This window comes from Prorops nasuta, unplaced genomic scaffold (genome assembly GCF_024137725.1).
Source record: "Prorops nasuta isolate Cenicafe-Biocafe unplaced genomic scaffold, Cenicafe_Pnas_1.2 PNAS00032, whole genome shotgun sequence".
Classification (NCBI taxonomy): domain Eukaryota; kingdom Metazoa; phylum Arthropoda; class Insecta; order Hymenoptera; family Bethylidae; genus Prorops; species Prorops nasuta.
In genome coordinates, this window is record NW_027116829.1 from 2,037,990 (window position 1) to 2,054,462 (window position 16,473).

The 16,473-nt window shown below is 41.1% G+C and overlaps 1 protein-coding gene across 1 annotated transcript in view; it reads left to right on the forward strand.

Annotated features, from left to right (window-relative positions):
- LOC136783190 (metabotropic glycine receptor-like) overlaps positions 1 to 16,473 on the forward strand; it is a 116,201-nt gene that overhangs the window by 87,528 nt on the left and 12,200 nt on the right. Inside the window, exons 6-7 of the mRNA XM_066743117.1 lie at positions 13,732 to 13,800; positions 13,972 to 14,081. Of these exons, the coding sequence (XP_066599214.1) occupies positions 13,732 to 13,800; positions 13,972 to 14,081 (179 nt within the window). The remainder of the gene's footprint in view (positions 1 to 13,731; positions 13,801 to 13,971; positions 14,082 to 16,473) is intronic.

The following is a 16,473-nucleotide window of genomic DNA, read 5'->3' on the forward strand; positions in this document are numbered from 1 at the left end:
ACCATCTCCCTCTGATCATACATTATCGGAGAAGAGACGCGATATAGGCGCTTGGAAATTTACCCCTCGCCTCCCCCTTCGATACTTGGCCACTCGAATACATTCTCCACTCCCCCCTCTATCTACCTAAATAAACAAACGATCCTGCCCATAATTGCGGTAGCCGCAGTTTCTACGATTACGTTAGTGGCATTGTCTCGCGCTTAAATCGTGGAACGCGCGCAAATGCGTTATCAGGCAAATCGCACTCAACGTCCAACAATCAGACCGTTACGCGCACCGCTTGACTCAGCTCTCGATTGGATGCTCACGAAGATTGACGTGGCTGGTTTGTTCGAGTGTTGTCGATAAGGTTCTCCTCTGTTATAAGTGCCTTTGCACCCCCCCCCCCCCTCCCCCCACCTCTCTTCTATCTTACTCCACTTTTTACAACACTCTGTCGAAACTCCGAAATACGGAGGATTGAAAAACGCCACCGCGAAACTTTGTGAAAAATTGCCAGCTGCGATTCTCATCATTGTTTTTCCTTAATTTCTTCTCGTCGACAAAATACGCGACAACTATGATAATTCATATCCCGGTAATACACCGAACGTCAGGAGCGAGAGTTGAAAGCTTCAACGACGATAACGTAGCATTTCTTTGTAATCATTTATCTTGGCTTGAAACTTATAAATTATCTTTGCAGGTTCTCGTTAATTACACGCTTGAGCGCGTGTCACCGGTCGCCATTCCGAGCTCGGACGTTACTGAAACCTTGCGTACAGTGCATCCACGGAGAGTGAATTCATCACGGGACACGCAAGAAGCGAATAAACAATTGATCGAATTTTCAAGATGCGTCCTGTCGCTTTATTCCTCGCGCGTCCTTCTCGCACTTTTTCATTTCCTACAATCATATATATATATATATGTATAAAGGAGTTTTAGGATGCAAATGCGTTTGGCCAGGAAATTATTTAGCACGGACCTTGCGTATGATCTCTTCCTCATTTAAATACCAAATTTCCCTGGGAAAGGACGTCCACGATTTTTCTTCCAACGATCTTTCCCCTTTTTCGTGGATTCGCTTTAATCTACGAGTGTCATTCCGGTGATTAAGCGTTGAATGAAAATTGCAATCGCGAGACCTACCCTTATCCATCCATCGTTCATGAATGATGCGATTACGTCGCTGCGGGGAATTAAATAGCCCGCGTTGCCGTTAACGAAACTCCTCCCCCCCCCCTTCTCCCTCTCCCTCTTCTCACTCATTCATCTAGCGTCTTTACTACTAGAATTCCCTCCATCTTCCATTCTCCTCGCGCATGCTTCCATACGCCACCACACGACTCCTAATCATACAGTTATTCCAACAGCTTTAAAATCCTTTTTTGCCAAACAAGACTCCCAATTGTCATTATAGAATTTTCCCAGGCTTATCACACGCGTCGACGCGTGGTTCCTATTGAAAATGAATACCCTTAAAAAAAAATTCGTGCATATTGCAGGGATAAAGGTGCTTTATTCTTGCACATGAATAATTCGTCCGACCAAACTATCAATTAGAGATCGTTGATCAGTGGCAAAGACGAGTGTTCGAAGCGCTTTAAAATCGTTTTTCGTGAAATTGAACTTTCCGGGGTCCTAGTGCAACAAAATTTACGCGAGATATCTTGCTGTAGCTATTCGGTTATAGCATGTATATACGTAACGGTCCAGAACGTACGACGCATATAACTCTTCGGAGAGGAAGCTTATGGCATAAATGCAAATTCAGAAATGCTATAAATATACGCGGTTTCGACGATAAAACCACGGGCAAGATTCAAGCGTAAGCTCTTGTAGAAATAGTTAATATTTGATCTATAACCTTTTAAAATTGACTCCAAGTGTTCTATGGCTTTATAGTATCCAAAATACGCTGTACGTATACGCTGCAATTTTCTCTCTCTCTCTCTCTCTCTCTCTCTCTCTCTCTCTCTCTCTCTCTCTCTCTCTCTCTCTCTACCTATTTTTTCGTTGGACTCGCATAATCGAAGCTTAACTCACTGAAGCTAATTAAATTCCTTTGTAAAAGCATGTGTAATCAGGTTTGATTTAATTGCATTGTGCGTTTACTTTCTACGATCATTAATTCAGTTTAAATTGCAACTCAAAAGAATAAATTTAGTAACTTTTAAGCGTTAATATACATATAACTATAAAATTGCAATGAGATGATACTTTTTCACAAACTGTACCTCGCGATACAACTATTCTAACAGAGAAGATTTTCACTCGCTCAAAATTGAAATTACTCGGAAATCGATTTTCAGTGTTGATTTTCTATCGGAGCTATAAAAAAAGTTGCAAATTATAGGAGCTAGGAAGAATTACGCGTCCGAAGAAGGAACGGGACTTTTTCTCGATAATTACTCGTCAGCCTCGCGCAACTGCCTTGATTTTATTGCCAACTAACCCTTTCTGAAATGTTTATTTTGCCTCGCTATATATATCCCCTGCACAATAAGATCCAATTGAGAAGATCTCGACGAAGCCTTTCAAGTTACGAGAGCATTTTTCATCCTTGGATAATGAAGTTGCCATGAATTTATTATTATCCTTTGCGAAATTTAAAATCTACTGCGTTAATAACGAGAGCTTCTAGAAGGCTATATAATTAAGCATACAAAGTTAATTTGATTTGTAAAGATATTATTTATTTGTAGAGGAGAGAGAGAGAGAGAGAGAGAGAGAGTATAAGAGTAGCAGTAGTTCTGGCGAAGCTGTGCGATAACATCCGTTAATTTGAATAATAATGCAACGTTTCAAGCGAGGAAGCAGCCAGCAATATTTCTCTACCTTAGTTAATTCCAAATAAAAGCTCATTTTCATGTAAAGTTCAAGTGGTCTTATTCTAGGAAAGGATCGAACAGCACACCGGTATTCCAGCCTGCAGTATTGGAAGTACCAGTAGTAGAGCTCGAGCATTCTCGTCGGTTCCCCGCACCGGGCAACGCATCGATCCATTCATAAGGAAAACACCTTTAAGCTTCTCCACCGTATTATACACCACACAGTTAAACTAACAAACTCGTACCATCGACCAAATTATCACTCGGAAACACGAACCGTATCGATAAGGCACTGGGAGAAGAAAAAAAAGTGATACGAGCAGCGATCGTCCTACGCTTATATTCCACAGAAAAATATTCTCCAATGATAAATTTTAATCGCCGATGATTATTTCAGGGTAAAAAGTGCAGTCTTCCACCCTGGAGAATCGCAGGGTTTTCCGAAGCAGTCTGAAAACTGGCAGAGGATTACTGCCGAGTGATATAAATTACACACCTAACGCTAGATCAATTTACGTAAGAACGATAAAGTAAGAGATAATGCCAGGAGTAATATATGCGTTGCTCGGAACCGGAACGCTGCAGCACGTCCGAACGTTTTAGTGTATCGCGGAAAAGAGAATTGTTATACGGCTCTGGAGTGCACTACGCTTCGCAAGTACAGCGAAAATTTGTCAATCTGCCATTTTACGTATACGCTAATCGCGCGACCCTGGGGCTCTCCCATCCTTTCTTCCGGTCGTAGTCCACTCGTTTCCTCGCGTTGCAAACTTTTCGTAAAAACTCTTTCGCTATATTCTCTGCCCACACGTTTCTACAAATTGATTAGAAATATTAATTGCCTAATTACGTCGTACCGTGAATTCAATTTCATTAGTCTTTGACGGTGTAACAACACGCGTATATGAAACAATCACGAGAAAAAACGCTTGTTTCGGCTAATGACCATGCAGTCGCGGAGGGAGGTTACTCGATGCCAAAGAAAGTTTTAATTAAAAATTTCATTCTCCTATGAGATATATACATATACGCACCTAATATATATTTACCGTATACGAGACATTCGGTGAGCGTAACTCGTAAATTTCGTTGGACGACAAATCCGTGATGTTGTAGCTTCCTTTTAAATCGGTGTATTCGGTGAGAGTCGTGTCACAGCTTTATCCCTGAGACGCGAGACGGGTCTTTAAAGTTCGTCGCGCATAAAGTCCGTTTAGCAAACAGAGTTTTCCTTCCGTCTGCACGCGCGCGCGCGCAAAATGAAAAGTTCTTACGGCTTAACTGCGTCGTTCTTGGGCTTTTCAGTGTTGTTCTCTCTTATTATGGATAACCCGGTCGGAGAGGAATTCAACGAGGAGACCATAATTGCGAACAAGGCTCCCCTGCCATTCTAAATCTTTCGGCAAATATCGATGAATGTCCGCATAAGGATGCTGGTATAAAAATAAACGATGCTATGCAACTTCTTTAAATCGAATAAATAAGAAATCGTTAACGAAGACGGATCTTTGTCCTTGGAAACGATGCTTTTCAACAGGGACAAGAATCTATGGCATTGCAAAAATGTTTTTGTATGTAAAAAACTTTAGAGCTTTGCAAGTTATATATATATGTCAATGGTTACTTTTGAAATTTTTATTTACCCAGTGCCATGTATACGCCGAGAGAAATGATACGAATCAAACAGTATAGGGTTGTTAGCGATGCTGAGAGAGATGGGGGAGTGGAGAGAAAAGCCAAGGTTTCTCTCGGGAAAAGTTTTCAGAAGCAAAGGGGCAATAAGGGTAAAAATGATGATACGACATCGGTCCTCGCGCGGTAACCTTGGATCAAGCAATCCGTTTTAAAAATAGAAGGTAAACAATAGCACTCTTTTTCATTGATATTTCGTCAATTGGCTTTATTCGTTCATGCTCTTACACACTCGCGCGAGGGGCTCGTGATTCGAGCGCAATTAGAAAATAATCGGATTATTCGTACGAGCAACGCAGTCTATGCTTTTCTCGTTGACGACGATCGCTCTATGCAGTTCCTATTTTAAAGTCTGTCAGCGACAGTCAAATCGTGATACCTTGTAACAAGACTGGCAAACCCATCAGAGATTAATCCGCGCTGCAGAATTCGAGCTGTCCAATATTTGTTGCGGGGTAACAAAATTGGCAGGTGATATAGCGATTTCACCCTATATACGTTCTACAAAACTTTACGCGTGATTCGGTGCTACTCCATAACTAAAACGATATTTATAGTTTAAATATTTGAAACATACAGCCCGTGTATGGAAAGAAATAAACTAATCGATAGAAATTCGAAACGAAGTTGCATGGAGCCTCGTCGAGAGCGTAATCTCGTAAAAATAGAGTTTGTTAAATTAAACGGGAAAGCGAGCTGCAGAAAACAATTTCTCCTTGAAAAGAAATAATAATGAAGCGTACTACAATGCTTTATCGGTCAATATATACGCGTAGCGAATCGAAACTTGAAAAATGTCTCTCTCCAGCTTCATGAAACTCCGGCAGAAACGCAATTGTTGGCAATTTTCATTAAGAGAACTTGTAATATTACATTCTTCCACTGAACTAATTACGAGGTTCTTGATTGCGTGCCTCTATTCATCCTCTAAGAGGAATGGATGAGGAATCTCTGACTCTGCGCACGATGATAACAATTGACAAATAATTCTCTTCGATAGTATATATATCCACCTCTTTTCTATATATATATATATATATATATAGTTTAAGAAGTTGAACATTTATCGAGTCGTGAGAGAATAAGATTAATTATCGCAGTCGTGTATCAATAACGTACACTCCTACACTGTGCAGATACACGCATGTATAAAATGAAAAAGAAGGATTACAGAAGGTGACGTACGTTGTCGAACAATCGAGACTTTCTTCATAAACGTTAAAAAGAGCAGGCATATCGATTGGGAGGAACACGTCTCTATGACGTGGGATTTTACGTCCTAAATCGCGTTCCTGAACGTGAAAAGTCATGACCCAGTTCCAAGGCAGAAGCCACGAGGAAAAATGTAGTTGTTGATCTTCTTTTGATTTAAACTTTCCTCACGGATATGCTTAAAAATATACTCTGCAATATACACTCCTGCTCTTTTCCTCTGCACTTCGATAGTCCATACATGTATATATATATACTCCCGGAGCTCAGACCTGCAAGGACCACCGAAGAAAAATTGAAAAAATTGCCTTTTAAAGACGAGCAGCTCATCTTTAACTGCGCGAAATACCTTTCTCCTCTCTTTTCCTCCTACATTTTCCCGCTCTTCTTCTCAGTTCCTGAAAAACCAACTGGTGCCTCTTTTTATTCACCCTCTATTCCCCTCCTTTGTATATATATATATATATATATATATATATATCTAATGAAGAATGGTGCAATCGAGAGGATGCTCCGGGCCAATAACAAACCTTTCTCCGATCCCGCAACTTATCGGTCATGCAGCAACGATTTCCGAAACCTCGCGGGATTCGGAAAATTTGGAGGAATAATAACGCGAGTGGGCCGTGTGCCACAGATTTCCGGTTATACCGGTGGAATTTTCGAGGGCCGAGAGAACGACCAAACAGGAAGAAGTGGATGAATAAAAGATGGATAAGAAGGATGCAGGTTGAATCGAAGACGGCGAATAATCCTGGAAAATTGATTCCTCTCCTCTCCATTATGTACACACTTTCCAAGGGTCAGAGGAGTAACAACGCGAGAGACGCGCAGCCTCGGAAAGGTCCAATTTGCACGTCTCTCTCTCTCTCTCTCTCTCTCTCTCTCATTCCATATTAGTCGAGCCGCGCGAAAGAGAGAAAGATTCGTGGCGCAATCTCCGGTGAGGAGCTTCGACGTAGCTCGGAGAGGACGAGCCGAGGAAAGAAAAGATTGGATCGAGTGCGGAGCGGCATGGCGGTGCGTTGCGAGAAAGCGCGATTGGCCGTGCATTTGCACGACGTTGTCATAAATCGTCCAATGGAGCGAACTTTCGGCCCCGGTGCACTCTCCGTTTGGACGAAAGGTGTACAGTCGCGCGTGAACCTTGAAGAGACGTCGATGCGAGTGTCAAAGTTGCGCGCGAAAATTCAGTCGTTTTGCTTTTAAATATATATATATATATATATATATATATATATATATGGGACGTTGAATGGGCTTCATTCGAAGAGAATAATCCGGACTGGATTTATTCTGGCACGTGATAATAATAAATTGGGAAACGATAAATGGTACAGGCACGAGCATCACTGTAGGAGAGAGAGAGAGAGAGAGAGAGAGAGGAGTTTGTTAGAATTTCGGTAGCATCCCACGGAACGCGTTGCATCGGATATACACGTGCATGTCTTTAGCTTTGCTTCACTCTTGACTCGACTGGCACAAAAGCTGAACGAAGAATCACACACACACATACATCTACGAGGACAGAGCTATAGGGATGAGACTAGACGAATAATTCCGGAGCACAGCGCGACATTCTGCTCGGCGTCCATCACAACCGCACGTGCTTCATTTCCGGCAAACGTGCCACCGGCATTTTCCTACAAAAATCATCCCCTTGCAAAAGTCCGAAAAACTTTATCATCCCTGCTACGCTGCTCTTTGACGGCCTTGAAAGAGCCACCGCGTTGGAGAACGTACCAGAGAACAATTTAAATATACGCTAAACCGGAAATCCGTTTTCTCTATGTGTAGTTCTCTCTCTCTCTCTCTCTCTCTCTCTCTCTCTCTCTCTGGGTTACCATTATTATTTCGCAAAGTGTTTCAAGGGAGAGAAATCGCAACTTTAAAATCGGAGGATATTTATATATTGTACGGAAGATCCGAGACGGTGTTTCGAAGCATCTTGAAGAGCTACACAATCGCAAGGTACAGCGTATTTTCTCCGTGACTCTATTTTAGAGCCATGAAAATTTTGACAGGACCTTTCCTTATGCAGATACATAGCAAATCTTTTCGAAAAGATCCTCTGAACAATTTTGATATCTCGCGCGCAGTTAGTAAGACACACGCGTTCTCTCGTATCCGTTTTCCGGAGCGCGCGTTTCGAATGTAGTAGTTGCTTGCATATATATATATATATATACAGCACAGCATAATAAGTCAATCCCATTGTCTAGTTTATCGACTGTTTCTCGCAGCGCGGGCAACTCCCCCCCCCCCCCCCCCTTATGTCTCCCATTTTTCTCTATCGCGGCTGAAGAAAAGTCCGCGTTGATCGATGAGCTCGTCTCCAGAAGAAAACTGACCTGCCAACGGCAAATTTCACTGTCTACGAAGAAAATCAACTGTTCGACGCTTTATTCGAAAGGAAGGTGCATTTTTCCCGAGCGGGATCGACTGGGTGGTTTTTGGCCCGAAATCGCGCGCGAGAAGAAAAATCGCAGGGAATGGCGCGAAGCGAATCGAGGCACGGAAGAGGTTAACGACAGCGATTCGAGCGTTCTCCAACCGCGCGCAGCCTGTCTCCTGAATCATTAAAGCAGCCTCTATCGCATTTAACACCTCGCGCTCTAGTATATCAGTCGTATCGGTTTATCTCGTGCGATATTAACTCGCCCAGTTGCTATATTGCCACCAGCGCGCGATCTCCAGGAAATCGAGTTTCGGTCTCTATTTAATCTGCTCCGAATTAAATTCTAATTCCCGTCCTAATTAATCGAATTCATTATTTCAGACGGCTGTATAATCTGCGATGCGCATACCTGCAGTGCCACGGCAAATATTCATGCCATCGCATCGAGGCGAGCAAACAGAAAGCGAAATGACGCCGAGAGAGCTCGATGATGGGGAGGGGGAAAAAAGTGGCCTATAATTTCCAAGCGAGAATATTAGATTCCGAGTCGATATACAGGCGGCGGAACGGTGCGAATAAACGCGAAAGGAAGAAATTGGCGGGAATGCAACCTCGGCCCGAGTGTTTCTTGAATCGAAATCGAAAATTTAAATGAAAACTACCAGCTGCGGGCCCCGCGCGCGCATCCTCTCGATTCCTCAAATTTTCCCCGGAATCATTCGTTATTCAAGTATTCCAGTCTCGCGCGCTTTTGCCACATTTCTTGTATTTTATTTCTCCAGCTTATTGCTCTCGATAAGTGTCCTCTCTCTCTCTCTTCCTGTAAAAACGTTAAAATTTCTAGAAAAAGCCTCGAGAGACTCCTCCCTCTCTCGCGCGCGTGTGTGTGTTTGTCTCTCTCTCTCCATCTATATATATATATATAAAATATATTTTCTAGAAGACTATCGTCCGGATCGAGTGTTGATTTTTCCTTTGCACGGGGCGAGCGGTAGCGTTAATATTATTACAGGAGCCCTGCAGCCGGCTGCGGGACATTGAAATTTATTGCTTCTGCCATGCAAGAGTCGCGAAATTTGATACTTTGCCTCGTCTACGCGTATATGGATGCTGGTGATTCCAAGAAGAACGAGGGGGGGGGGGAGGATTCCGAGGGCTAGCGCCCTCGTCGATCGAACGTTTGACGGATGAAGTCGCGTAGCACACTTGGCCCTTAGAAGCCAAAACGAAATCGGATAAGTGAGCTCCTGTTATACGAAACAGATCGGCTAACAAACTTACAAGTTGATACCCGAGTCCCACCACTGCTTAATTGATGAGTAAAGTTAGCTCTGGCAAAATAACTGATCATTATCAAGTTATTTCCGTAAATACCTAAATAGCATAATTGAAATTCTTAGCGAATCGTTATTCGAAACGTTGAAGAATGCAAATAGGAGACGCGATTATGACGCGCTCGATGAAAAGGAGGAAAATCTGCAGCTTCGAACGATGCGAGCTCGAGCAAAAGATCAACATTAATTTCGAGTAAAAAGCTTGAACCAATATTGAGGCTCCGAGAGAGAGAGAGAGAGAGAGAGAGAGAGAGAGAGAGAGAGAGAGAAAGGGCCAAAGTCTTGTGCGTGTCGAAAGATGCTCGTTAAAGTTCTCTTACTGCTAACTTTCATCATTTCGATAAATTCAAGCTGCATAAGCAGTTGTACGTTAAATATTGGTACCTGTATGTGTATATATATATAACATAATATACAGGGAGCGTACTTAAATCCGCTCGGGGGGAGCGTGGGCGTATAAACTCATTTATCTCTCCGTAACCGATGTAAGAGATTTCATTGTTCTCCGCAGCATCCTTCCTAATCTCCTTTTGATTTACATCGAGAAAGGTAATATGAGGGGAGAAACATTGATATCTCTTGGAATTACGGAGATAAATATAAATTTTTAGCTTCGCGCAGCGAAGCAAATTAAAGTATACACCCTGTATATATATAGAATTGGAGAAAAGCAAACAGCGATGCGCTCGACGGGCTTGCACTGCGGATCGGACGTTTAATGCGTTGCTCAAAATTACTTACCGTGCATCAAATGACGAAATCCTCTCCTGTAGGGAGGGGGGGGGGGGGGGTTAGGAAGATGATACCGCCGCTCTTCCCCTTTTATCTTAATTCTGCTCGAAGGGACGAAACTACTATGAAAGACTGGGATACGACGCACTCGCAAAATTAAAATCATAAAGCCCTTGATATACATTGGAGAAGAGATAAAACTTATGGTCTTTGTAAATCCTAAACGGCCCTAATATAATTAATGGCAATGTCACCGTACACGCTCTAGCTATTTGCTAAATATTTTTTCTCAAAGTGTGCTCCGAAAAACGTACGGCAACTATACCAACTTTTTGTTTATTGCTGCGATATATATATATATATGGTAAAAAAGGGAGATGCTTGGGGAGGACGCGAGGGTAAAAGTTTCTTGCGAGGAGAGAGAAGAGCTTATCTTGATGCCGGGCCGAAATAAATTGAGGCATAATTATCAAACAAATAAAAGAAGCTGGCTTTAAAAAGAGAAAGTTTGCCACGAGAGTGGCTCGAGGAGAAACGGGGCAATTGTTATAATTGTAATTAACTTTGTGACGACTTGGCGAAAAGTGGAGACTTTAAAAAAGACCAGTGCCAGGGGTGCTCGAAAGTTATGCAAATATTCTATATATAGCTCACTATTTATATATATATCTTAATAGGAGAATATTGTAGTTGGAAAGGAAGAGCGAGGATATCTCTCAAGAACGGTGCTTCATAATCGTGCTACAACCACTTTTCTACCAAACTGCCAGCTGCTTAAATTCCAATAACTTTAAGAGCTACCGCAGTGTCTATACCGTTATTCTATTCTCGTAGATTTTAGCTCGCCCAGTTGCGCGCAGGTCTCTATATATACATACACGCCGAAGAGCGCGCGCGGGATAGAACTATGAATTATATTTATCGGTTAAAAGGTTAAGCGTAAATAGCCGCAAACATATCGCGAAACTTTGATCGCGTACTTTGCACCGAAATATTTCACAAGGGAATAAAATCCTTTACGATATCAGAACAAATATAAATCTTTGCGCGTTACGCGAATCGAACTGTACCTCCTGCTCATCGCGAGAGAACCTTATTCCTCCGCGCCAACGGGTTAACTTCGATTTAAGTCACGTAAAATCTTAGCGTAACAGCCATAACCGGAAATTATCCTCGACTCTGTACTCTTTTACACGATTTTTCAATATTTTATTCTTAAATTTTTCATGGGCAAAAAGCTTATGATATAAAGTGCAAGCTTCTCGCCTACTTCATCCTCCAACATAATTCTCAAAACTTTACAATGTCGAAAGTTGCGCCCTTCCGCGCGGTGATATACGAAAAAATTCTTTGGCAAACAAAAAGCGTTGAAACGATACGTAGAAAAAGTCATAACTTTTGGTGATATACGTATAATATTACTTCGCATAATATATAAAGCTACGTCGCATGATACGCGAAATCCGGAATAACGTTCGCCTATATAAATATTATACCCTAGGTATATATACGTGCTGTGTGTGTGTAGAAAAGAAACTCGAATACTTTTGCAAATTAAATCGCAGCACTGAAGTATGACAAATATTTACGTATTTTCAAAAGCACGAGTTTTAATTAATCGTAAATACGTAAGCTTATTTTGCAAACTGCCAGTTCTCTTCCAACAGATGTCCTTTGAGAATAATTGCTAATTACGTAAAATTATAGAAAGAAATTCATTTATACCTTTGCAGAACAGGATTGACAAAGGTTTAATCGCTTAAAATAAACGTATAGGAGCTGAGGATTTTCGTCCCCTCGAAGTTGGTCCTAGCAAAGTAATTGAAAATTAAGAGAAAAAAAAATTACATTTGGATTATTGTTCTTTGAGGATTAGCCGGCCACTATACCCACAATCACCGCGATTTTACGCAAGGTGTACCTTCAATGTACTATATATATGCCAACAGATATTTCGATTTCAATAGAAAAATCTCCGTTCTCGAAAGGTGAAACTAGCACACGCGTAGTATTTTTTATCAAATAATAAAATGACAGAAAATAAAGGCGTTTACTTTAAAATGAAAAGCTTTTTCGAGAGCTTTAAAAACCGATTATCCACTTGAATAAACCGAACGGTTGAAATTGAATAATCAACGAAAAAAAAAAACGCAACAATCGCGAAAACGTTCCTCCTTTCTTTACTTTTTACATTCATATTACAAAAATTCATGTTTTTTTTTCTATAACTTTATTCTACAAGAACATTACACGTGAATATTTTGCAAATTTTAGGGGAAAACAAGGCAGAACTTTGCTAGTGGATTTTTCTTTTTAGGAAAATTTGCATGTAATCTAATGCAGCGCGCGCTAAAAATTTCTATCGTCATTTAATTACGATGGGTAATTTTTTGTAGACAAAAGAGCGGGGAAGATGTTGCGTAAAAAAGAGCGCGTAAAGTGACGTCAGAACAGTGATGCTGGGGCTTTGAAAGGAAAGCGAACGTATATAGTATGGCCGCCGTATGGAAAAAGTTGTTAATGTTAAAAGCTTCGAGCCGATCTGGACCTTTGGGATCTTGTTGGGAAAATGGCGACTGAGGAAAACACTAATGGGAGTCGCTTTCCAATTTATCTGGGAATTGCATCGACCGTGGTCGAAGCAGCGTAAGGTCCAATAGAAAAGGCATTTTCATGTCGTCCTGACGATCCTTTACTTTCTTTGTTCGCTGCTTGATTACACTTGCACTTCCCTAGACCGAGCGCAATAACAACACGATCCTCGTGCTTACAATCGTTTACAGAGGGAGAGATTCTCTAGAAATTCTTTATTCTTTTCACAATTCAAACTTAAAAAAAATATATATATATATACAAGTGTTGGCAAAAAACATGTGCAATTTTAAGTATCGCGCATGTGCTTCCATCGCAAATTCAATAAAACGGTATATATATCAATCCAGTTATTTCCACTGGTAATATCTTTTCTCTTATTCGATTACCGAACCATAGTCAGGCTACTATTATTGCAACAATTTACATACAATCTCTTATCCATGAAACAGAGCGAAGGATAGACGCTAATTTTAATGAAAGTCAGATTTAACTTTATATAATTACGCTAATCGTTCTGGTATTTAAATAAGTTGGTCGAGTAGAAAAGAAAGTGCACTGTGTGCAGGTGTATATATATGTATACATATTTCGTTTACCATGTCCAAGCATGGAAGAAAAGGAAGCCGAGTATAAGTTAGAGTTTGCCTGGCGAACAAAGCTAATTTCACCTTTGCGTGTACAAGCTGCTTCATTTGCTCTATGCGGCATTAAGCAGCCTTATTTGTTGTTGTTGTTCGCCGCTTCGTTAACTGGAAAAAAGCTTAGCTGGAACGCGCGAAACGAATTTATAAATTTGATAAGCCAGTCTAACGAGCGGTATATCTATCATAAAACTCGGCAAATTTATCGCTCTTCTTAACGTGGCAATCTCCGTAAGCTGGAGTACAATAATAAAATTAAATCCAACTTTTAACTCGATGTTTATCTAATTACAAAGACTTGTGTGTTACAGGTGGTGCGAGCTGCGAGTCCGGTACTTCTACGCGTCATTGTATTGGGCGCATTTTTCATTTATTGCACTGTAAGTATAACAATTTGATCCTTCGATAATAAACTTCATCATCTTTCGAGGGGCTCGAGTCGCGAGCTTCCGATAAGCGAAAGGAACAATCGTGACCTTTCGACCTTGGATGGAGCATTGGAGAACCGGTACAATGTTGCTTTAAAAGAGATACAACCTTGATTGTTGCAGACGATAGTGATGTATCCTCGTCCGAACGTGGTGACTTGCACCATACGTGTTTGGCTTCGCGAAATCGGATTTTCTCTCACTTACGGTGCTCTTATGTTGAAAACATGGCGGTAAGTATCACAATATATAGATGTAGTTGTTTCTACTCGACTATTACAAATAAACGCGTACAAACTTCCAAGCTTTTTCAACTCGACGTTCGAGTATTGGAGACAAAACGTACATGGCGTTACGAGTATACATATATAGAAGATATCGTATAATTCGCTCTTAGCTTTACATTTTCCAGCAATTCAACAAAGATCTATCGATATAAGCGTAACAGAGTCTCGTTAATAAGGCCAAAGGTTTATTAAGCGCGGCGGTGCCTCCTGCTTTATACAGCGTCGTCTTTATTTCGGCGGAGAAGTAGCTTTTAAGTAGGGCTTAGTCGAAGAGAGTAATTAGGTGGTTAAATTGAACGAAACAGCACGTATTTCGGCATGGTCGTTCAAAGCCAGCTGGCCTATGCGTTTGAATTTTCCACGTAGGCCTTGACGCCATTCAAGCGAGTCAATTGAACGCACAAAAAGTAATCTTCTCGTATAACATCTCCGCAAATCCCCTCTTCTTCGACTAATTAACTAATAAACAGTCAGGTGGGATAAATTCTCGGTGGAACTTACTTCCCCTAGTTGTGTACTATATATAAGAAGGGCTAGCAGAACCCCTTTGTACGGATCGTCTCGGGTCTCTACGGTTCGTTAAAAGCGTGCGGCTATTATCCTATAGGCAGGTAACGAAAGGCTCGATTAATGACTCTGCGGCTCGGTAATTGCTCACGCGACACCCCATTGGGACCTGCAGAGCATTCCCCCTAAAAATTATGCGCAATTACACGCTGCTTCTCTATCCCCCCCCCCCCCCCTCCCCTACTTAAATACCATTACCCTCTTCTCATTGAAGTTATCAATTTCGCTCGCAAATAAGCGCGAGCTCCCCTCTTTTTCTCTTCTTCTTCATGTATATTCCACATTTTCCTCTACTTCTGTCTTCAATCTTCTTTTCAGAGTTTCTTATACGCCTACATCCAACAATCCTCATCTTCTCTCCTGTAAATACAAATCTTGCAAAAGTACCTCGAGCGGTTCCTATTGCCACGTAAGTTTGCCATTTCTCTCTCTCTCTCTCTCTCTCTCTCTCTCTTTGGCTCCTCCACCTCCCCCTCTTTTCTCAGGTTTCACCCAAGTTTACAATTTCCTCCACGCCGTTCTTGCCAACTTCATCCCCTTTCTTATAATTCAATTTCTTCACGCCGACCAACAGACTGGAGAGAAACATGATTTCATGGTAAAAAACGTCGAGTTATGCTCCTTGAATGAGAATACCATTTTTATCTTATGGTATGATTACTTTCTTGCTATAGTCACTTACAACACGTACTCCGGCCCTCATAGGTTACAATCTCTCCTTTCCCGAAACTTTCTTCAAGTATCTCCCGAAATCTTGAATGCCTTTGCTATCCGACTTCTTTTCCAACTTTTAACTCTTTCCAACACTTTTCCCCCTCTCCCCTTCGAATTCCTATAAATCTTTGCAAAGTAATTTGTTGAAAAATAAAAAGAAAAAAGTAGAAACAATTGCTTTACAAGTTTCTTAGTCTCTCGTTCTTCCTTTTTCTCATTCTTTTTTTCTCTTTTCCAAAGAAATTAATTTTCCACACTGCTTGAAGCTGTCTCGCTCCTTTCCATAGCTAATTTACATATCCATTCTAAACCGATCAAGCATATAACTTTAGCCCCGCTTAAATCCTCCGTTCTTCGATAAAAAAAAAATAGCCGAGAAGGGATCTTCGAAATCCTCGAATGGTCTTGCAAAATTCCTGCTCCATTTATGATCCAATTGAATTATTTCGCAGCGGGAAACCAACTCGAAGCGATCGAGATTGTCGATTGCGTTGTTTTACACGGTATGTCCGGCTTTAAAACTCAACCTGACATTTGCTTATCAGAAATTTATTGGTAGAAGAGCGTTTGAAAGCAATTGGCGCGAATCCACAGTGAGCAATCATCACGTCGGTCATAACTCTAATACTCCAAAGTGTTTCCGTTTTAGTCCGAATGCTGCAATTTTACAGTTTGCTGGTTAGCTTCGCCTCTGATGGGAGCACGCGCCAATAATATCTTTTGATAAATTCGGACAAATCGTAAAATACAAGCTTATTAAATAAGTAATTGAATAAATAGACGACGATAAAAACAAATAGAGTTCTTACAAGACTGCGGGATGTATTTATTTTCCGGATAGTCGTACTTTCAAGCAGCACGATCAACCATAATATTTTATTACCGAGTTTTTTCCCTACGATCAATATTAGACCCGCCTTTAATATTCGAACGTAAATGAAAGATAATAACGCTAAAAGTAAATAATTGACTTATACAGGAGAATCAACGTAAATCGTGACAGGGTAAATTTTCGAGTAAACCCCATTACACGAGATAAGACCGGCGCTGTGCAAAG